The sequence below is a fragment of the Macrosteles quadrilineatus genome, unplaced genomic scaffold (assembly GCF_028750875.1).
Source record: "Macrosteles quadrilineatus isolate MER2022 unplaced genomic scaffold, UCM_ALF_1.0 Scaffold_2__2_contigs__length_208266976, whole genome shotgun sequence".
Taxonomy (NCBI): Eukaryota; Metazoa; Arthropoda; class Insecta; order Hemiptera; family Cicadellidae; genus Macrosteles; species Macrosteles quadrilineatus.
Window position 1 is genome coordinate 92,640,109 of NW_026542595.1, and position 23,359 is coordinate 92,663,467.

The 23,359-nt window shown below is 35.9% G+C and overlaps 1 protein-coding gene across 1 annotated transcript; it reads left to right on the plus strand.

Moving 5' to 3' along the window:
• The first annotated feature begins 2,074 nt into the window (after positions 1-2,074).
• LOC128986008 (eukaryotic translation initiation factor 3 subunit M-like) lies at positions 2,075-21,382 on the plus strand. Its single transcript, XM_054406065.1, has 7 exons — positions 2,075-2,240; positions 7,489-7,668; positions 8,398-8,492; positions 10,801-11,019; positions 11,971-12,236; positions 12,580-12,723; positions 21,129-21,382. The coding sequence occupies exons 1-7, from the start codon at positions 2,202-2,204 to the stop codon at positions 21,329-21,331; spliced, it is 1,146 nt and encodes a 381-aa protein (XP_054262040.1). The 5' UTR covers positions 2,075-2,201; the 3' UTR covers positions 21,332-21,382.
• The last annotated feature ends 1,977 nt before the right edge of the window (positions 21,383-23,359 follow it).

The following is a 23,359-nucleotide window of genomic DNA, read 5'->3' on the forward strand; positions in this document are numbered from 1 at the left end:
TTAATCTAAATCGGACCACAGGTTTTGTCTGTAGCTCTGTATCTGGATCATACAAGTGTGTATTATATAACATGATCAAATCACATAGTCAAAATATGTTTTATTCTATAACTTTTAATTTAATTAAACATAAAAGTCATGCTCCCTCCATTTTTAAAGTATTCAGTCCAAAAATGTAATAAATTTACTTGTGCATACATATTTATTTCGTTTTAATAAATAATTGAGGTGATGCAATACACTTATGTAGGCAGTCGCAGCAGTCGAAGCCGGGCATAGCGCCTAGAGTTTCACGAACGCAAACCGCGCAACGAGTAGCTAAATGAGCCGTAGAGTAAGTGAGCCATCTAATATTTTGAAGAGGGTTCACTTACTCTACGGATCATTGTGTCAATGATCTGTAGTGTAAGTGAGCCATCTAATATTTTTCTGCAGGCTCGTATAGTATACGAGCCTATTCCTATAATTTATATTATTCATTATTTTGGCTCGTATACTATACGAGCCGATTCCTGAATTATCAAATAATTCGTAAGCTTGGCTCATAGTCACTATGATCTGTAGAGTAAGCGAACCTTCCTACTGTATTTTTAAATATAATACACGAGGCTCATAGGCACAATGATTCGTAGAGTAAGTGAACCCTCTTCATTTATTTTTTTATTTTCGATAGGCTCGTATAGTATACGAGCCTGTAGTGCAAGTGAACCTTCAATATTATTTAAAAAGCTCGTATAGTCTATGATCTGTAGAGTAAGTGAGCTGTCCCCACAATAGGCTACGTCAAACAATAACAATTTAAATTAAAGCTGAAATAAACACATGCAGGATCTCACTTAATATCAAAATCAATGAATCTAAATACTTTTTAGATACGGTACATGAATACAGTTTACTCACTTATATAATTAGAACAAAAATTAAAGGCTGTCTCATGTTAAGTTGAGGCAGACTACCTGACCAGAGGGTATAGCAGGACAATTGCTAGACCGAACCTTCGACGGACCGTCCCGACCCTTGGAGTAAATCCCATTAACCACGCTTCACTGAATACTTCACTTAAAAGCGTAAATATATTGATTAATTGAAAATATAATAAATTCATCATATCTGAAAATAATGTATACTAGGTTATAAAAAAACAAAATGTTTCATGTTCGTCCCATGCAAATCGGCCGACTTGAAGTATTAAAACAAACTGCTAATTTGTCTCTTGTAGTACAAAATTAATTTATAAGTCTGTATTAATAGTGCATCTATCAATGTAAATCAAATTAGAGCTTTGTCTTAGATTGTTCAAAATTATATATAATTTTTGTAATTTTTACATTTTATACGTTAAAGAAGTGAGATTAATAACCGTGTGGCTTAAATAACGGGTTTGATTAATCGCAAGGGCAATATGTAATTGTTAATTAAATAAAAAAATCTAGCCACCATCTATGTCGGGAACCGGAGAATCAGTGTGTTGCATCCTACTCCAGTTTTGATAACAATAGAGGTTTCCACTCATTAACGGCGTTTCGAATGCTTATTTTTAAAGGTAAGGGTCAAGTGGAGGTGATAGATTTCTTCCCCTAAAATCACCTAAATATTATGAACGAAGTATAATACAGAATATCAATTGTTAGTAATTTAAAATTAAATATTGTACTTAGTTATAAGAGTAAAAGTTTGTTTTAATACTTAAAGTCGGCCGATTAGCATGGTACGAACATGCAAAATTTTGTTTTTTATAACCTAGAATACATTATTTTCAGATATGACGAATTGATTATATTTTCAATTAATCAATATATTTACGCTGTTATGTGAAGTATTCGTTGAAGCGTGGTTAATGGGATTTACTCCGAGAGCCGGGAGGGTCCGTCGAAGGACCGGCCTAGCCATTGTTCTTCTCTACCCTCTGGTCAGGTAGTCTGCCTCAACTTAACATGAGACAGCCTTTAATGAGTATACATCTTATTTTTACGATGACGCTTCATGAGCTAAAATATAGCTAACTGTTAATGATGCAAATGCAAGGGGCGAAAAACTGACAGATTTCTTATTTTTCTTCTCTCCTCTTGTCACGCCTGCGGATTGATCTCTCGTTCACGGTATCGTCGTCGGTGATAACTTTAATGTATTGTAAAATAAATACCATTCTTAAATATTAATACCTTGTCAGAGTAGTTTTGTCTTATCAAGAAGAAAATAAAATGCTAGCCGTGTTCATTGATTTGTCACTGGAAGATCAGGTACATTTAGGCATATTGTGTACCATAAAGGTTTAGGTTATCTTAATGTAACCTCAATAGTTACAAATTATTTCATTTAACTGAACTAAACTTAATCTTGCTGTGTTTCTGGTTAGGATTTTTAAACATAGTTTAATAAGGCTTCAACACAGCAATCGAAACACAGGCTATAGGCTGGATACTATGTTTACGATTTTGCCGTGTTCCCGGGTGTCGATTATGATATCTCCGTAATTGTGGCCCACTTACTTGATACTTGAATCCTGCATCTTTGACAGATCTAGTCTGATAGATTGCGTCATAATTTATAATCTAATAAAATAAAACTATATACAATATTTACAAAACTATAAAAATAGGCTACCTACTATAACAAAACTTGGCCGTCTATTGGATGGCAAGGCGGACATACACTATTTTGCAAGGGGCTCATCCTCAAGTTCTTTAAGGGAGTAGAGCGGTCTATTAACAACTATCCCATTTAGTGCCCTCTTGAAGGTGGCACATCCATCTCCCGCATCTGGGTAGGCAGAGTAGTGTATATTCTAATAGCTGAACGGGGACAGCAACTCAAGGTACGACTGAGACGGCAGCGGGGAACGTCGATGTTTTGGGCCTTCCTAGTATGGTAATCGTGCACCACTCTCTTACTGTAATCCTTCAAGTTAGGCCCCTATTACACGAGGTAGCCTGGCGACGTCGCCAGCGGCAGTAGCTGGCGACGCACTGGCCACCAAACCTAGTAGCCAGTTGAGTAGCCAGTTGAGTAGCCAGAATTTTACCGCCGTGGCGCCGTTGTTGTGAGTGCTTGTCTTGCACTTGTACTTGTTATGAGCGGTGTTTACAGTGAATAATGAGTGATTATAAGTATCTTCTCCTTCTGTTACTTCTGAAGAAAAGGAGGCAAAGGAAGAGAAAAATGTACGTTCATCCAATGCTTAGTGCGAGAGAATCAAAAGGGTTATATTACACCCTTTTTGATGAGCTCTGTGCGGACAATAAAAAATGTTTCAATTATTTTCGTATGTCACAATCCAGTTTCTTCGAGTCATAAAGGATGATATAGACATTTTATCAACTGAAGTGAACAATTCACACACTCACAACACAACAGAACGCAACACAACAGTGTGCAAGTACCCCCGTGATATGAACTAACCGAGTGGCGACGTGATACTGGCGACCTAGTGTAATAAGCTCCATATGCTACAACGCAGCGTCGCCAATATGGGTAGCCAGTGGCTACCACAGTGGCGACGGGGCTCGGTAGCCAGTCGGTCGCCAAAGTGTGGCTGCGTCGCTGGCTACCCTCGTGTAATAACATCCATAAGAATCAATGCCCCATGACAAGCTGAGTTTGGTCGCTGGCGACGTCGCCAGGCTACCTCGTGTAATAGGGGCCTTATTCTTCAGTAGGATCAGAATATCCAGAACATACTGACTATATACTGTGAGCACCCCTAGTTCCTTGCAGATTGGCTGGCAATGGTCCAAATACCCAGCAGATGTGACAATCCTCATGGCCATTTTTGTAAGAGTAGTATATCCTCAGCTGCTGAGGAGTGCCCCCACAGTACAAGTCCATAAGTCACATGACTGTGAAATAAGGCGTAGACACGGATAGAAGAGATGATCTAGGAATTTCTGGCGTAAGATATCTTAGGAGATGGAGCACACGAGATAACTTGACACATGTCCGCGCAATGTGTTCGCCTCAACTTAGTCTGGTATCTAATGTGAATCCAAGAAGCTTTAAAGTGCCATCTTCCTAGTGATGTGGGCCGGGTAAATACCCAGTGGGTAGGTAAATATAAATTGGGTATTTACCCGGGTATTTACCCCAGGCCTGGGTAAATACCCAAAAACTGGGTATTTATAATTTTTATTAAAGTTAGAGAAGATTGAGATGTTTTTTTGCAATTATTACCCTGTAAGGATAGTAAAATGATGATAAAATGTGTTAAACAAAATTTCATATGGTCACTACTAGCATTTTACTTCTGTGTATACTCGCCATAAATACCCAGGTCTGAGCATAAAGCATAATCGGCATAAATACCCTGGTTGCACTGGTCCTGACTACTTATGATTTTTTAATTTCTATGATAGATAGATGAATTTCAATTTATTTTATTGAAAATGAATAAAAATTATTTTTAAAGTAATAATAATTATTTAGAAAGACAGGAAAATTTAACCTAGTAGTGGCCTATGTGTAAACAACTTAAGAAAATAATTAAAACTCAATCTGTAGGATGGCAGAATTTAATAATATTTTTGTTCTAGATCTTTTGTTGGTATCAATAGTATCAAAATAAAAAAAACTAATTTCATAAACTTGTGATACAAAACATTTGAATCTATAGGCCCAGTAAATCTTTCAACAATTTCTGGATATTTATAAATTAAAATAATTATGTTTATGTTATTTAATTGGTTATAAATTTATAAAATGATAAAAATTTAAATAGCCACGGCCTTTTTTAATAGGCTATTTTTTAGTAAGTTAAATTTTAACTGATTTTACTCGATTTAAGACACGAAACCCCATGCTTATTTAGAAAATGTATGTATCATTTAAAAAAAGGTGCTAAATTATTAAATAAAAGGTACTAGCAAAGCTTCAAGCTACTGTAGGCCTAAAAGGTGTTATAGACTATCCTAATTTATCATGTAATGATAATAATAACATATTTAGGGGTATATATAAATGAATTTAAATTGATTTCATAAATACCCAAAATACCCGGGTATTTATGGATTTTGGGTATTTACCCGGGTAAATACCCAGGGTATTTACCCCGAGTTTTAAATACCTGGGTATTTTACATCACCACATCTTCCCCTTCTCTCCGCTTCAGCGTACAAACCAGGGATTGGGTTTTGTCATCGTTGATCTTCAAGCGGTTTACAACAAACCAATCCTTGGCTCTCTTGAGCAGGTCTTCAGCCTCTGTTGGCAGTTGGTGAATATTTACACCTCTGGTCAGCAGCGTTGTATCGTCTGCAAATAATCATGTTCTCCCACTCAGATGAAGGTCGTTGATCATTATAGTAAATACCCCCGCCGCAGCAAACCTGCCGTCTAAGCGAATTTCCATTTGGCTGAATTGATTTTCAATTGATCTATTTAAATAACATTAGGTTTACGAGTACCTAGGTTTGCTGCTACAAGAAACTAATAAAGTGTGTGTTTTAAGTAAAATAATTATTGCTTAGTATAAAATGAATATATTTGCCAAGTTTGATCAAAATATATCCATAAACAAGCAAACTACAACATTTTACAATATTCTCCATAAGAATAACATGGGAATTTTAAATTTAAATTTTTTTTAGTTTTCTCCGTAACCAATAACCGTACAAAAACACTTTGATATACTGAATTGTTTGTTTTTTTAAGCTCTTTAAGAAGGTTTAGAGAAAAATTGGAAAATTTTGTGTTTTGAGGGTCAAAAGTGAGAAAAACCAATTTTTACCCCATAAAACCCCCCATAAAATCCTGTTCCCATGGTCCGATCATGCTGGATCGCGAACTTATTCAAGTTTATCCCGCCTTACACCTTCAAACCAAATTTCATCAAAATCGGATAAAAATTACTCAAGTTATCGTGTTCACGGACACATATCTATATATAAAAATTTGAACGAATGGTGTTTTTGCCCTCTGGGGACATCAAAATGAAAAAGTAAATCGGTCCCGGGCCTAAGTCTTACCATGAGACCTACGGTAATAGCTACTTCCCTATAGGGAAATTCGCTAAAAGGAGAGGGCCGAGAACAGATCCTTGTGGCACACCGTGTGAGAGATGGCCTATGCTGGAAAGGGCTCCTCGCAGAGATACATCTTGCTTATGGTCCCTCAGATAGTTTGAGAGGCTCTTGAGAACAACACCGCCAATGCCATACTTGCGCAGTTTTAGCAGGAGGATATCGTGAGGTACCGGTACTACATCAAAATCCTTGCTTAGGTCGCAGAGGCTAAGCTGCACAGACTCATTTTGCTCAAATGCTTCAGAGGTGGTGTTGAATAGGCTCAGCAGGGCAGTGGTGGTAGAGCGGCCTTTTCTGAATCCATGTTGGGCATCTATAGGCCTAAACAGGCTATTGTCCTCAAAAAACGACATGAGTTGGTTCTTCATTATCGTTTCGAGTATCTTTGAAAACACAGGTAGAATGGAAATAGGCCTGAAATTAGACAAAGTGGAAACATCACCCTTCTTATGGACGGGTACGGTTCTAGCCATTTTCAATAAATCTGGGAATGAGCCTTTACTGAGACATAGATTCACTAACCAAGTGAGGGGTACAGCTAAAGAATCAATAAGAGCCTATAGCGCCATGCAGGACAATCCGTAAATATCTTGGCTTCTAGAATTTTTGAAGTTCTTAACTATTGATATGATATCATGAGTACTCACCAATTTCCAAGTTATTAGTGTGAGTGCTGGTTGAATGTCATTAATCGAGGCCAGAGGGTCCGTCTGTAAAACAGGCAGGTTAGAGACAATGACCTGAACACTACTTAAAAGAAGTTGTTAAAATCATCAGGTGACGCTTCAGTATTTAGTATAGACCTCTGGGTACGATTCTTATTTACAAGATTCCAGGCAGCTTTACAAGGATTTGGAGACTGCATGATTGTCCTAGCATTACAGGCTCTCTTGGCCTGAGTGACCGCAAATCTGTACTTTTTCTTTACCCTAGTGTAGAGGTTCCTAAAAGTAGCAATAAGTTCTGGCGAGTTAGCAGCCTTGTAGTGATCATGGAGAGTTTGCAGAAAGGATCGCATTTTGGCAAGTTCTGGAGTATACCAAGTCTTACTTACCCTACAAGGAGCTTTACTTACCACTGTAGACTTTAAATGAAATATACAATGAAAATCCTTCTTTATTGAGGCTTAGGTTGTCGAGGTCCTTTCTTACAGTTAACCTCACATCTTACAGCTAACGACATTAACAAGTATTTTACCATGATTGTGCGGAATTTCCACGACAGGGTTGGGGGCCGCTTGAGTAATTGGGCCTAGGGCTGCAGGTACCCTAAATCCGGCAGTGACTCTAATCATGATATATTGAATATTACATTACATTACATTACAATAAGTTAATTTTAATAAATATCCTTATTTAGGGTCTAAAATTACCTGGCTTACCGGGCCTCAGATGATCGAGAGTTTACTGTAGTAACCTATATTTTCGAATGGTTATTTCGTGTAGGGTATTTCTATATTTCAATATTGTTACAGGCAGTGGAACTAAGGACTTTCTTTAAAAGCCTTGGTGCTGAAATTTCACAAGAAAAGTCTCCAAAAGGAATAGAGGATGACTTACACAAGATAATTGGAGTATGTGATGCTTGTTTTAAGGAAGGAAATGAAGCTGACATTGAAGGTGTTCTTAATGCTATAGTTTCCATGCTGGTTTTGGTAAGTAAAACCAACCCCTACTGGTAAAGTTGAGACACCGTAATAACTTAAATTAGGCCTACACTACTTGTTTCAAAGAAAGACATTTTTATTAAGTCAGTACCTATAGGGTTAGGCCTACCTACTAGAATATTGTTGGCTTATTTTACTTTGGATGGGAAAGTCAAAAACATGTTTTTTTTAATTCATAAAAGAGCTTTCTTAAAAAAAAAACAAATTCAAGCGTTTGGCAATCTGACCTTGAGCAGTAGGCTAACTTACCTTTTGTGCTGTTTTTACATTTGATTTTGAGTGGTTTCAGGTACTGGATCAGACTAGTGTTGATTTTTGTTAGGTTGCAGAGGGAGGTGTTGCACTGAAAGTTACTGTGAAATCATGTTTAGTGTAGAATTTATCGCTTGACTTTTCAGTGTTGTTTTTTACTGTTTTTCTAATCGTCAAGCTATTAAATTATTGTTTAATTCATAATTTTTTTGTAGGATGCCATTAGTGCTCTAGAATAAATAGGACTTCAATAAGTTCTGTCGTAGAATGTAATTAATTTTAGTTTTTGAATTTTATACTCTCCAATCTCTTAGATTATTACTCAAAGACTACTTATTTGAACACTAAGCAAATTATCTTGTGGAAAGTTTATGTACTGAAGAGTTTAGGTAAGTTTACCTATTTTAGTTTAATGAAATTACTCTGAACTTAATGCCTTCTTTACATTGTTGCCATTTTTTATAGATTCCTGTTGAGAGGGCTGAAAATTTGATTCTGGCTTTTAGTGAAAAGTTAACCAAAGCTCCTGGCCACAAACTTGGTTTGATAACTTTACGAGTGTAAGTTAAAATACTCTTGTATCGTAAAAAGTAGCTTAAATACATTTTGTCAGCTGTAGAAATTAAGTTGACAATCTTCATATTAGGCTTATTACCAATAATTAGATTATAAAAGTGACAATGATAGGCCCACTACCATCAGCTTCTTAAACAAATTGTATGGTTAGTTACTCTTTAAATGAGAAAGGCTATTGTATGCCTACCTTGTCTTCAAGTTTGAAAAGTTGATGAGTGAACTATTTGTTAAAATCTAATTTCAATCCGCCTCTGATTTTACTGCTGAAAATTTTTCCTGTGAAGATTTTATTGTAAAATTGATAAATAATCATTTTAATTGATAAATAATTAGTCATACAAGACCAAAAATAAGATTTTAAATAACATTTAACACATTAATAAGTTATTTCGAAACACTTTGGATATGACTATTCAAGTGATTGTTACACTTATAGATTTCGTGTTCAAATGGCATTTAATGCTCATAGGTGAAGTATTGGGTTGATAATCGAGACTTGCTAGCAACCAAAATGAAATTTCATTGTCTGTAGATCAGTAGGCCTTCACTTATAGGTTTATAGTACCTAAATATGCTAATAGCTTTTTGCCTTTGGATAGAAAACTATACATTCAATTCCCACTTGAAAGTTTTAGATAAAAATGAACGTAGTTGCGTTGAACTGCCAATAGAGTGTGCTGATCAGTCACTGTTTCCGTTGTTGCCTAAATTATTCACCAACTTTTAAATCAATCCTAACTAAAAGATAACTACATTTATAACTAGGCCTATCTTTTAAATCATGAACATTCAATCAATCATTGAGATGGGTCACCACAAAAGGGCATATATTATAAACTCATATGAGTTAAGGATGAGTGTAGAATGGTGTGAGATGATCTGTGTAGCTTTTTTACTATCTAAGATCAGCTGTTTCATTAGCCAGGATTATTGATTTCAAATGATCAAGAACAGCTGTGTCAAATTTCGAACCATCAAGAAGCTACTAATCGCTGGATCGCTGAGCTTAGATCGATCTGGTGACCTTTAGATTAATATGATCAGGTACATACCTTTACGTCAACAGTTCAATTTTGTAGTGAATAAACTCACAACATGTTTCGCCTATTCAGGCATCGTCAGGTGGTATCCTAGCAAGAATGCTTTGTCTTCATCCCTGATGGAGTCGTCAAGAAACATTTAAATAAATACACACACATTACGCACGAAAACATTTAACAAATAGAGTAGGCCTACTATTACCGGTCGCGGTACGGAGGCAGACTGAATTTGCTGGAATTATGTAACACTGACCCCTCCTCCGTTATCAGTCTGCCTCCGTACCGCGACCGGTAATAGTAGGCCTACTCTATTTGTTAAATGTTTTCGTGCGTAATGTGTGTGTATTTATTTAAATGTTTCTTGATGACTCCATCAGGGATGAAGACAAAGCATTCTTGCTAGGATACCACCTGACGATGCCTGAATCGGCGAAACATGTTGTGAGTTTATTCACTACAAAATTGAACTGTTGACGTAAAGGTATGTACCTGATCATATTAGTCTAATAAACAGTTCAGGGGCTAAATCATGAATTTTAATTAACCTTTAGATTGTTAGGCGAGCCCTATAACTATGCGGCTAACCAGCCAGTATCAACGTGTTGAACAAATAACAGAGAAAATCTAATTTAGATGTAGGTAGCTCATTTAACTACGTTCTAGTTAAATAAACGATTGGCTAAAACCGGTCCAGCTAGGTTGTTTGCTCTGCCACCTTAAAACCAAGGGTAATACACAGTTTGCTTTGTTTATTTACTTAAGCTGGGTAGCTTTGTGGTGAATGAATAGGCCTATAGCTAGCCTAGTAATCAGAAGGTCGTCAGTCAGTTTGATCCTGAGAAAAGTTTGTAGCTTTTTGATGGTTCAAATATGAACTCAGCTGTCCTTGGCCATTGAGTGTCTTGACTAAAGAACCAGCTGATCATAGTCAGTATTAAATAGGAGTGTGCGAGTATGTAAACGTTGAGCTTTGAAGGATGGTAAAAAAATAAACCACCATTTTTGTTAGAAAAATAATTAAATGAATAGATACCTGTACCAACTTGAATCGCCTGTGAAATTAAATCATTTGTATTCAAATAGCCTAAGTTCAGCTCTGCTAGAACCTAAAAATCACTTTTTGCACACTTTTAGTTTACCTAACAAAGCTATAGGCTAATTTCATTCATCTTACACTCATTCTTGTCTCATGTTTGCATTGAAATACACACCCTATATTCTGTTTAATATCAATAATTGACATGTTTTGTAGGCTATGGCTGCTGTTCCAATCGCTAGACAAGAGGTCTCCAATGAGATATCAAGTCTACTATCATCTGGTGCAGATAGCCAGCAAGGTGGACCAGGTGCGAGCTGTCTTCAAGGACGTGGACACACTCAAGCAACAGTTAGTCCTCTGTCAACCTTCCAACGAGCAAATGCAGAAGTTGCTCAGACTGTTGCACGAAGTGCTGCTTGCCAGCAAACAGAGGTAACCTCTAACTACAGTTTGTTGTTTCATTTTATTTCAAGTAAAAAGAAAATGACAGCTTGTTTCATAATCTATGTTGTTTTTCTTGGCCAATTGGTCCCTCAGCCTCGCACGGGGAATGTTGCACCGCTTGCTGCTTATTGTACCAGTTTTATACTTCAATCCGGTATAATACGTTTTCGAAAATTTCATCGGTGGTGGGTACTGTACCAAATTTATTGTAGTGTAGGGTTTTTCTTGGATTTAGTGAAATTGAATAGAATAACAATAATTACTGTTGTGTAGCATTGTGGAAGGAACCTAACCTCAAAATTGTACTTGACACCTTTTTCTGCGGTATTTTTTGATGGTGTATCTGAGTTTTTCGCCCCTGCTTTTTCCCTCCATATGGTAATACTGAGGGCCTGCTAGCAGTTTTGTTTAGTGCTGCTATCTGTTTGGTTCTTGTAAAACTATGTCCACTACGACTGGAACCCAGTACGTGCTACAATATGCCTCTCATTTGCATAAAACTTAATTTTAAAGTTTGTGCTCACTCAGCGCATTAGCCACCGGCCGTGGCTGGCCATTGCACAACCACACTTAACATAAGTAGGGTAGTCAGTAACGTAGCCAGGATTTCAAAATAGGGGGGGTCGACCGACCGGGGAGTCTGGGTAAAGGGGGGGTCTGGGAAAATTTTTAAAAATATAGACCCTAAAACGGTCTTTTTTAGCTCTCTTGGCATTGAAAATAATCAACCCCAACATCAATAAAGTACGATTATATAATTCTACATTTAATTTAACAAAAAATATTATATTTAAGACCAGAAGGGGGGGGTCCGGACCCCCAGGACCCCCCCCTGGCTACGTCACTGGGGTAGTCTTTATACACAGTGCATACATAACAAAGAGAATGGGCAAGTATAGAGATAAAGGGCTACCACAATTATTTTAACTATGTTTGCAGTGAGTTGGCAGCAAAGGTGATGGTGGAGCTGTTAGGGACGTACACGACTGAGAACGCCAGCCAAGCCAGAGAGGACGCCCAGCGCTGTATCATAGCCGCCCTGGCTGACCCTGGCACATTCCTGCTGGACCCTCTGCTGGCACTCAAACCTGTGCGCTTCCTGGAGGGATCACTGGTCCACGATCTTCTCAACGTCTTTGTCTCCGAGAAGCTTTCCAATTACGTCTCTTTCTACCAGGACCACAAGGAGTACGTACAATCGCTAGGTAATGAAACAATATATTGTAGGCCTAGTGTACTATTAACCCTTATCAAAGACTATGTAGGTATGTGTTAATTACTCTAACCGCTAGTTTTTCTGACTGTTTGCACAGTTCAGTAGAACCTCATTTACCTGAAGGCTGATCCACCATGGTTAATAGATGTGTATATTTACTTAAACATATATTCAAAAGAAAAAAAATTATATAGTGGCCTATATGATTGACATTTTTTAAAGAATAGAATTATTTTTACTATCCTCTAGAGTGGATAGATATAGGTATAGTCTCCTGTAATTAACCCAACCATTCAAAGCTCACATCTCACCCATTGCAATTATTTGTTTAGGTTTGAACCACGAACAGAACCTTAAGAAGATGAGGCTGTTGACATTCATGCAACTTGCCGAGGGCAGCACCGAGATGTCATTTGACACTATTCAGCGAGAGCTACAGCTGCAGGCCGACCAGGTCGAACCGTTCATCATTGATGGTACCAGAGTTTTATTGCATTGTAGTAAATACACTAGAATATGTCAAGTTGTTGAAGAGGGGGTTTTTCATAATGACTAAGACCATCAATTAGTCTCATCTCAAAAAATATTTTTGAAAGTTGTTTCATGTCTTTGTAATGTTTAAATAGTAGTTTACGCAACGATTGTGTAAAGTTAGTGTTAACGACACGAGTAGAAAATTTAAGGTACGAGCCTTGGCGAGTGCCTTAAAAACTTCTACGAGTGTCGTTAACACTATTTACGCGAGTTGCGTACACTACTTTACCTACGGCAGTGTTTTAATTACTAAAAATCCCTACACATAACTTCTAAGAGAGGTTATGTTTTCGTTTATAACCTCTCATTTTCAATGACAGTGATGCAACGAAACATTGAACCAAACACTAATTGCACCACTCAACAATTAAATTGGCGTGAACTGCTGATTAGTTGAAGTTTGAATCATTACAATTTTACTTCTTCACTCTCAATCCTTGAACCTCATTGGTCCGTTACCCGTGTTGTTATGAGTAAAACTATGCTGTTATGGAAGTAAACAATGCTGTTATGAGAAACTTTTCAATTCTAAGAACTGAACTGAAACGGCTACTTTAAAAAACGGTCGTAGGTAAAATTGTTTAAGGAGTTTTAATTGAGGTGCAGATGAAAATGTAATTAACTTTTTTTCGCAGTAGGCCTACTATGCTGATAGTTAGACCAATTTGTTAATTACAAGGAAAAATTTGGTTCAGTTCAGATTCCACTATAAACTGTAGGTCCCTTCTTAGTTTCCATTGGCTGTATGGGCTATTAATTAACAGCTGTGTCTAAGGAACGTGTCACCTTAGTCACTAACAACTAACAAGACTACAAGATCGAGCCACTCATCCAACTCTCATCCTTCACTCATATTTGGGTTAAAATACGCACATAGTGGTGTCCCCATCTTTAACCCTAGAGCTGGCAGTAGTGTAACGCTGTACTGGCATAGGGATTTTATTGATTATGTAATATCATTTTTAAACCATCATAAAAATTAGAAATAGCAACATAACTATGGATTATTATATATCATTTTGTTCAGAATAAAACAAAGAACAATAATATAGGTGGTTTACATGGTTACCACAAAAAAATTTTTTTTAGTTTTTCCAAATTTTAGGCATTATTAATTTTTTTACAAAATGTTTTTTCCGTCGTGAAGCTAAGTGCAGGTTAGACTTATCATCATAAGGTAAATTGTAAAGTTGTAGTAAATTTTGTGCTGATTCCAAAAATATATAGTTTATATAGCTTATTTTGTGTATTTTGTTTGATAGATTATTATGTTGATCGTACCCCCGCGCTAGTACCAAATAATCATCCAACCCAGGTCATATACAAAACCTTACACCTTATACACTAATATATTACATAGAATCACATGCAAAGGGCCTATATCTAAAATTTTATGAAATTAGCTAATGAATAAAAAAGTCATGCAAAAGGTTATTTATTTACTTACACACATAAATACAATGCCTCCAATAACATTATTCTGGTTCGGTCGACATCATGTTCTTGGTTCGGATATGATTTCATACTATAGATGGCTAAAAATATTGTCCATGCAGGTTGTGGTAGTTCTTGTATCCAGGGCAGTTAGCTAATACTTTCATTTATGTTACACAAAGAGTTTGTAGGCTATTGTTTTTGTATCCCGAACTACTAACACATAATCTCCGAACTTTACCCGATTCCCAAAACACTTCACAACAGTACTATACACTTACATGATGTTAGTCTACATAAAACTGCTATAGTTATAGGCCTATTCTATAAACTAACACATACAAATAAAATAAAAGATGCCAACTTATTTACCTTATTTACAAATAGGCCTAGGCCTAGATAGGCCTACATTGTGTGTTCCGTTTAGGCCTACTTTACTCGGAATCACTTGACTCCCTAGCACGCTTCCGTCCACCGCCTCTCAAAGGCCTAGGGTAGTGTTCCAGAAAGTGGTAACAGTTTTGGTGCACTCCACAGTTACAACCAGGGCAGAAGTAACTGGTTCGCTTCTTTATGCCTTTAGACTCACAAACAGCGCAAAGGCGATTGTTCTTGTTAGGTAGGAGGGTCAGCTGGTGAGTCGGTTGCAGGACATTATTATTCGGATTAGGTGTTCTAGTTGACTAGCGTCTAGAATGCCAGTGCAAGTCCGAGGAGCGGACTGAGCGGAGGATCGTGGATCAGATCAGTAGATCACCCCCCACCACCGCAGCATGTCGTACGCTTCCGAATCATACCGGCGCATCAGCATAGCTTATCTAACTGTTCGCGGAAAATTGTTATCTGTATCACTGTCGCTGTCAAAACGTATAATTTGAAGATTAAATTTGAATTAAATATAATTAAACTATCATAACCTAACCAAACTTGCTGATAATGATAAACTCGAATGAAGGTTTACTAATCGAAAAAAAGCTCTGTTCTAAAAATATAATTATAAATGTCTCAAATTCAATTTTACAATCTTTTAATTATAAAATTAAACTGTCATAACCTAACCAAACCAACCAAACTTGCTGATATGAAAAAAAATTGTTGACAAAAAGTTAGTGCTCCCGGTGGGATTCGAACCCGGCACCTTCAGATTATCAGCCTGACACGCTATCCACTACACCACAACGGCTCATGACTCAGTTCCGTATCGTTGCAGTAATGGTTGACGTCACGCACGCCATCGGCACTGAGCGGTGGTGGGGGGTTTTTCGATCTGATCCACGATCCTACCGATCCTAGGAGTTGCACTGGCAGTCTAGATGCTTATGTTCTAGTTGGGGATTCAACTGGAGGCATGGTAAGATCAGTTACTATGGAAACTAAGAATTCCCTTCTGCTGAGTGGTTTGTCGGTATTGAACTTGTGCAAGATGTAGGCATTGTGCAGGGACATGTCGATGAAGTTTGTGAAGATTTTTTTCCAGTATTTTCTGGTGCCTCTTGAACAGGTGTTGTGGTATATACATTTGTCCTTTACATCCACACCTCCCATGTACTTATTATACTTTTTGATCAGAAGAGGTTTGATAGCTTCATTCCCACTGTTGCTTCTGACTGGCAGGTTTTCCGCATGGCAGGCAGTAGTAAGGCAATAGACCGGTTTCCTTTTTTTAGTTTCTTTGAAACCTACCAAAAGTATATATTTTTTTCGAAAATACACAATTTCTTTAGGCTGTTGGTTCTTTGATAAAAGGCTCTTAGAGAGATCTTTGCTGTTCTTTCTAACAGTTCCAGTTAGGTATGTCGGTCTAGGAGTTTTTCGGCTAGTGGTACTTTTGTATACCAATTATCTGTGAATAAATGGTATCCCTTATCTAACAAATTAGTCTGGGTCAATAGATGCAGTACCACTTTCTGTGCTAGGGGATCATCTCCATCAGATAGGAATTTTTTACCACTGTACAATTCTGAATACAAAACATAGCTTGTCTCACTATCGCAGATTTCAAACTTTTTTAGGCCAAAGCGGCAGTGCCTTTTGTTTGGCATGTACTGTATGTATGTCACTCTATTTTTCATTCCTACGAGTGATTCGTCAATACAAATATGTTGGTTGGGTACGAAATGTGATCTAAAATTGTTATTTAGTTCATCAATATAAGGCCTAACTTTATTCCATGGGTCATGTCCAGGTTCATTTTGACAGGGTTGCCACCAGCCATGAAAACCTTGAAAATCTTGAATTATGCATGAATTCTTGTGACCATGAAAAAAGGCATGGATTATGCATGGATTTCTCCAATGGACCATGAATTTTCAAAATCAGGAACAATTATTCAACCAGTACCATTAAATTTTCCAAATAAAAAATATTTCATATTTTAAAAACAGTCCATAGAAACGAACACCATAAAAATACTGTGTGGAGATGATTATTTAACATGTTCCATGATCAGAATCAAATCAAATCAAATCAAATTATCTTTATTCACTTTATACATTTTATATACATGGATAGTGTCAAAGCATACAACATTAGTTATAAATAGAGATGGTCAAGTCTCGAAATTTCGGGAAATTTTCGGAAAATTTTAAATCTCGTTACATGAGACGAGATTTCTTTTTGGCCGAGATTTTTATCAAGACGAGAATAAAAAAAAAAAAAAAAAAAAAAAAAAAAAATTAAAACGCCTGCAGAAAGTCAATGCAATACCCGCAATACAGGAGCGTGTTGTAGTTGCGTTTCCTTTGCGAAGGTATTCTTATTTAACTAATTCTTTGAATGTAAATATTACTTTAATTATTTTAATAATATTACTTTAATAACATTTGAGAAGTTTGTTAAGTGTAAGCAGTGTGAGGAATGTTTTATTACTATAAAAGTCAAAACAAGTAACTATTGATAAGTTGAACTCTATCCTAACTGATATCACTATGTTTCCTAATCATAGGCATTTTTAAGAAGTTAGGCGTGATTAATAAAAAAATGTTATGCTGATGTTTTTTAATAAAAGATTGTAAATATTCTTGCCTATTATCATTATTTTTGTATTTAAACAGTCATCTAACAATGTTACAAAATCAGGTAAAAATTTTGAACGCGCATTTCCCGTTGTGTATGAGAAGGGAAATCCCGTCTCGATCTCGTCTCGAAATTTTATGAGAAATAAAAAATCTCGTCTCGAACTAAAAATCCAGTCTCGTCCATCCCTAGTTATAAAACTTAATCTAAATGGCTTAACCATAAATTTAACAATTATTTTAGAATGGACAGCTAATTCATTTTTGATTTATAAACTCATCTATACTATAGGGAGCCAGATTAATTAAGAATGATTTTAGCTTTTTCAAAAAATTGGGTTTGTTTTGATCTTTTTTTAGTAAGGCAGGCAAACTTCTTATGAATAAATTGCCAATATACGAAGGCTTCATTTTTGAAAGTTTCAGACGATGATGACTTTTTAGAGTAAGATTTTTCCACCTTGTATTATATTTATGGGATACTTCAGTGTTTTTATCTTTATAAACATGCCGAATAGTTTTAAAAATATACAAACCGTACACTGTAAAAATTTTAATTTCTTTAAAGTACTTTTTCACAGACTTCTTATTCTTAAATTTTTCAATAACTCTAATGGCCTGTTTTTGCAGTTTTAAAACCTTTTTCAAATTTTTTTGTGCTGTCCCACCATAAATTTCGATTCCGTAGCCAATATGACATTCTATAAGCGAGTGGTATATCAATTTTAACACAGCTTTATCACAGATATAAGCCATTGATCTCAAAACAAACAAGCCTGAATTAATTTTACCAACCAAATATGTAATATGTTCATTCCAATTTAGATGTTCATCAATTATCAAGCCTAAAAATTTAGTTGATTTCACTTGATTGATTGGCTTATTATTTAGATAAATTTTAGGGGTTTGATCTTTTTTTATCTTATTTGTACGAAAGAGAACAAAATTTGTCTTGTTTGTATTAAGTGTTAAATTGTTGTTTGTTAAGAATTGTTCAATATTTTTGAGCTCCAATTCAGTAGAATTTTTAATATCAGTAATTGAACTACCCAAAGTTTTAAGATTTATATCATCAGCATATATACTTTAATATACTGGCTGACTCAGTCAATGCATTTGGGAGGTTTTTAATGTAGCATATAAATAAAATAGGGCCCAAAATAGAACCCTGAGGGACCCCTAGATACGTCTGTAGTAAATCTGATTTTGTCTTCTACGTATCCAATTGTTTTTTGATAAATAAGAGAGTTCTACAAATTGATAGCGATCCTCCAAATATGAAGTGAACCATTTATGTGCAACACCCTTAATGCCCATTATCTTAAGCTTGTTTAGCAATACCATATGATCTACATTGTCAAAGGCCTGCGACATGTCCATAAATGTTCCAGCAGTATTTAAGCCTTTATCAACAGAATCTATTATGGCTTCAATGAGACTAATTGCTGCAGTAACTGTTGATCTTCCAGCCCAGAAACCATGCTGTTCATTATCAATTTGCTCTGATCTGCTTAAAAATTCTATCAATCTGTTGTAAACTGCTTTTTCATATACTTTTGAAATTGTGGGAAGAACTGATACTGGTCGGTAATTAGAAACATCATTTTTAGAATTCTTTTTATGAACTGGTATGATATTAGCAATTTTTAATTGTTTTGGAAAATAGCCTGAGATAAATGAAGAATTTATAAGATGTTTCAGGATAAACTTTAATTCATCTTTTATCTCCTTTAGAATGGTGACTGATAAGCCATCATAACCAGATGATTTTTTGTTTTTAAAAGATTTGATAATTGAGACTATTTCAGTGTCAATTATCAGAAACAACTTATTTTTATTTCAGAAACAATTGCTTAGTTCATTTCAAGTTATCCAAAGATGCTGATGTCAGCTGAGACCTCCCGAGGACTGTAGGATGGTTCGAAAAAATCATCCGTAGGCCTACCCCCACGTATGGACTTAAATCACAAAAAACAGAAGTTTTAGACCATGCACTGAATTGAAACAGGGTGCGCAAAAACCCCTAATTTCCGACTCTGATGCCTGATTTTTTTAGCTTTTTGGATAAAACCATCATATCTTAATATGTTGTGGATTATGATAAACCATAATGTACATTTCATGACAATTATGTAAAAGGATAAAACAGGACTTTTTTGGCTGGGTGAGTGGGGTTTTTGTTTTATTCCGGTGGAAAGACTGAATTAGACCTAGACTTAATATATTTTACAATACTTCTCCAATATCTCAAGTAGAATAGCTGGACCTGTTTTGCTTTCACCTTTGTTTTGAATGTTTGTAAATCACTCTAAAAAAGTTGTATATTAGGTATGAAGGGTTATTCAAATGCAACACACAAAGAAACTGCCTCTTTAACGTCAGTTTATGAAATCAGCAAAACTCAATTGTGTTGAAATTGTATAAGCGCATCGACCATGAATTTTTTTAAATCACCAATGAAAACCATGAATTCTGCATGAATTTTATCATCCCACTATGGTGGCAACCCTGAAAAGGAGGATTTGGTTGTGAATTGAGGTGCAACATTGAGTTTATGATTTGAAACCTCAGAGACATTGCTGTTCTGTAAAAAGGAATATACTGAGTTGGATCACTATCCCAATACTCCTCTAGATTGTTTTGAGGTGTAATTCCCATATTTATGAGAATCCCGACATATTTTTTTATCTCAGAAACAGTGACCTCAAACCAATCTTGTAGCCTACTCCTTCGCTTCATTCTTCCCGAAGTTATGGATTCATCGATCACTTTGGCAGCATACTTGTTAGTTTCCCTTGTTATTAGACGCCAGATTGTATTATTTGTAAAAAACAAAAAGAAATAAGTCAATGGTTTGGAATTCCTAATGGGAGAATTTTGAGGTCCGGTTGTTGAGTCTCTGACTAAAAATGGTACAGGTTTTTCAGGTTCTGGTGGATATACGGTTACCCATTTAGGGCTTAGATTCACAGGATTAGGTAGTAAGAAATTAGGCCTAACATAAGTTTCAGGAACGGGAGGAATAGGATCTGGATTATCAGGATCAGACTCTGATTCTATGCCAAATCTTGGAGGTGTCTGATACATAGGGTGCCTAGGCCTAGGAGCAATGTTGTTTGGTGGGGGGCCAAAGTCAGTGTCATGTTCACTCCTCCACTGATTAATATCATCACTGTCAGGAATATAATCATCTTCACTTCCTGATGAAAAATCAGTTAAACTACCACTACTGTCATTGTCAACTTCTAAATCAGAACTACTGTCATCATCATCATCAATGCTGGACATAGGTCCTTCAATCAGTTCACGCAATTCACTTGAACGATCTCTATAGTTCTTTTCCATATTCAAAAATAGTGCATATTACCCACTAACATGTTAATTCACCTTATTTAAATACTTACTACAAATAACAACACTAATAAACGCATAAAAATAAACAAAAACACATCCAAACGTTGCCGATCGACACTGTTTACTGTTTATAGCGGCAGCGGCAGACGACAAAAACAATAACAAGCGATTGCGATCTTTTACATAGAGTTCATATAACTCCAAAGAGGTATAACAATTTTAAAAGTATTGTAAATAAGTACTATAACTCGTGAATTTTCGTTTGATATGAGTTTTGAGGCGTTTTTAAAGGATTTTCAGCCGAAAAAATGCATAAACATTGACGCCTGCATTGGCGCCGTATATCCGGCGTTGCCATTTCGGCCGCGGCCGTTCGCGCCGTATGTCCGGCGTTTGCCAGCGCTAGGGTTAATAATTGATTGATTGATTTATATAGTTCTTGTGTCAATTTTTTACTTTGCTCAATAACAATGAGTTAAAAATCCCTTCACTAGCATTGTTCTGTGGTTGGTCACACTGTTACTGAATCAAGATTGTTTACACAGTTTTGAAAACAAAGCTGGTTAGAGCGCGTCTGGACCAATCCAACAGGAAAGTGCACATCTCCAGCACGATGCATCGTACCTTCGGCCGCGCCCAGTGGCAACAGTTGAGAGACATTCTTTTCTCCTGGAAGCAGAACCTTGCCAATGTGCAGGAGGGCATGAAATCTGTGGTTGCTGTTCAGAAGGAACTGGCTGCTAAATAAAACATCTTATTTCTTTGTTTTATGCTTTATATTAAAATGGTGTAAAGCTATCGTACTGTTTTATTCATGATCCTTTTTTGTTGTGATCTTGAGATTTTAAGAAAAACCGTCTTAATTTTTTTTTTATGTTCTCTTTTTATTTGATCAGAGATAAGTGTTATGAAATATAAGAATTTGTACCAGCTTAAATGGTTTTATTAAACTCAAAACATAGATACATACATACATACATTTCCAAGAATAGATTTACTGAACATAATAAAAACAAACATCAAATACAGTAGAACTCCGATTATCCGAATCAATAGGGACCAGACCCCATTCGGATAATCAAAAATTCGGATAATCAGAGTTTTACCGGAGTTCCAGGAATTTTAAAGGAAAATCCTCATTTTCGGTACTAAGTGAACTTTTAATTAATAATAATTTAAATCAGAACATTTTTACAGTTTACAATGCTCATAGTACAAGTGTTCTATACATGTTATTAAGTCAATAGTGTTCCATCAAAGTCCAAAATTGGCTAAATGTGTTTAATAACAATTCTTTGATATTTTGCAAAACTTATTACTGTAGCTTTATGTTTTAAAAATTGTTGAAATAAGCGATTCGGATAATTGGAGATTCGGTTAATTGGAGTTCGGATAATTGGAGTTCTACTGTACTGATATTAATTAACAGCTGTTTTAATTACAGTAAAATTAAATTATGAAGCTTATTCTACAGTTTCCCCCCCCCCCTTTGTTTAATGTAGTCGTTGAGACATGCAGGGAGCCTTGGTACTCTAGATGAGTGGCAAAACCTGTGAGGTAGCAGATTTTAAGGAGGAGGGTTAAAAACCTACCGTGACTAAAACCTATTTTCATCCATAATAGACTACACTTGGGTCTATGTGCTAGCCATAGTTAAAAAACTAAGTGCAAAGGAACTTAGGCCTGGACTCAAAATACAATAAAGTATACACATACACTCACACAATATATTTAATCATAATAACACTCCAGAGCGTACAATATTCGTTTTTCGACTATCAACGAGCTCGCTTCGTCATATGATCTTGTATCTTCTACGATCTACGGTCATCGAAAATATTTTCTGAAAGTTATATACTAGTTATTCTTATATTTTTTCATGCTTTACGTTAATTTTTGTTTGGCTTCCGTTTCAAAATTCAATTTTTGATATATCTACATTTTATAAAGTAAATTTCTACTTTATTTTATACCTGACAGTTTCTGTCTGCCAGTTACTATAGCGGGAGTGGCTTAGTTTGGTTTAAATTAATTCAATCAAAATTACAACCGTTCCATTAACCTAGTAAATAATTTCATTTCTTATCAATTATTCTCATAAATAATTGAAAGGGTTAGACAAATAGTTTCATTAAATTGGCCAAATACAATACTTGTCGAACCTACAGAGTCGTTCTAAAAGTTAGGCAAAATGTTCAAAAACACTTAATGAAGGTGAGGATGAAATAGCTCCACCTGAGCGCTTGCAGGATTTCCTGAGTGCTTCTAGAGCTCTGAACCTTCTATTAAAATTGAAATAATCAGTTAAAACCGTGAAACAGCTTTGTATTGACCCCTGGATTTTATCAGCTCCTTCTGAGCTCTCCGGGAAAAATTTGAGCATGGCTGGTTCTAGGGGTAGGCCTAGCCTGTTTTGAGAGTACAATTTTATTCCTCCCTCAGAATTTACGTCACAAACTGTTAATACTACGGCATGCGCCATCATATTTAATATTCAAGAATCATTATCTTTGAATATTTAATATTCAGTTTTCCTCAACCACCAATACTGGAGGAGTACCTACATCATTATCAATATATTGGCAGAACGCAGGTACTTTGTAAATTGTATAGGGTAATAATATTAAAGAGAAAGAGAAGAGAGAGAGGTTCTAGTTTGGATGAACAATAGAATGTAATTAATTGATATTTGTTTACAAAATATAATTAAACAAAGAAAAGCTGAAAATAATGATATTTTGGTCGTGGTTGTTCGTGTACATAGAATAAAATTACG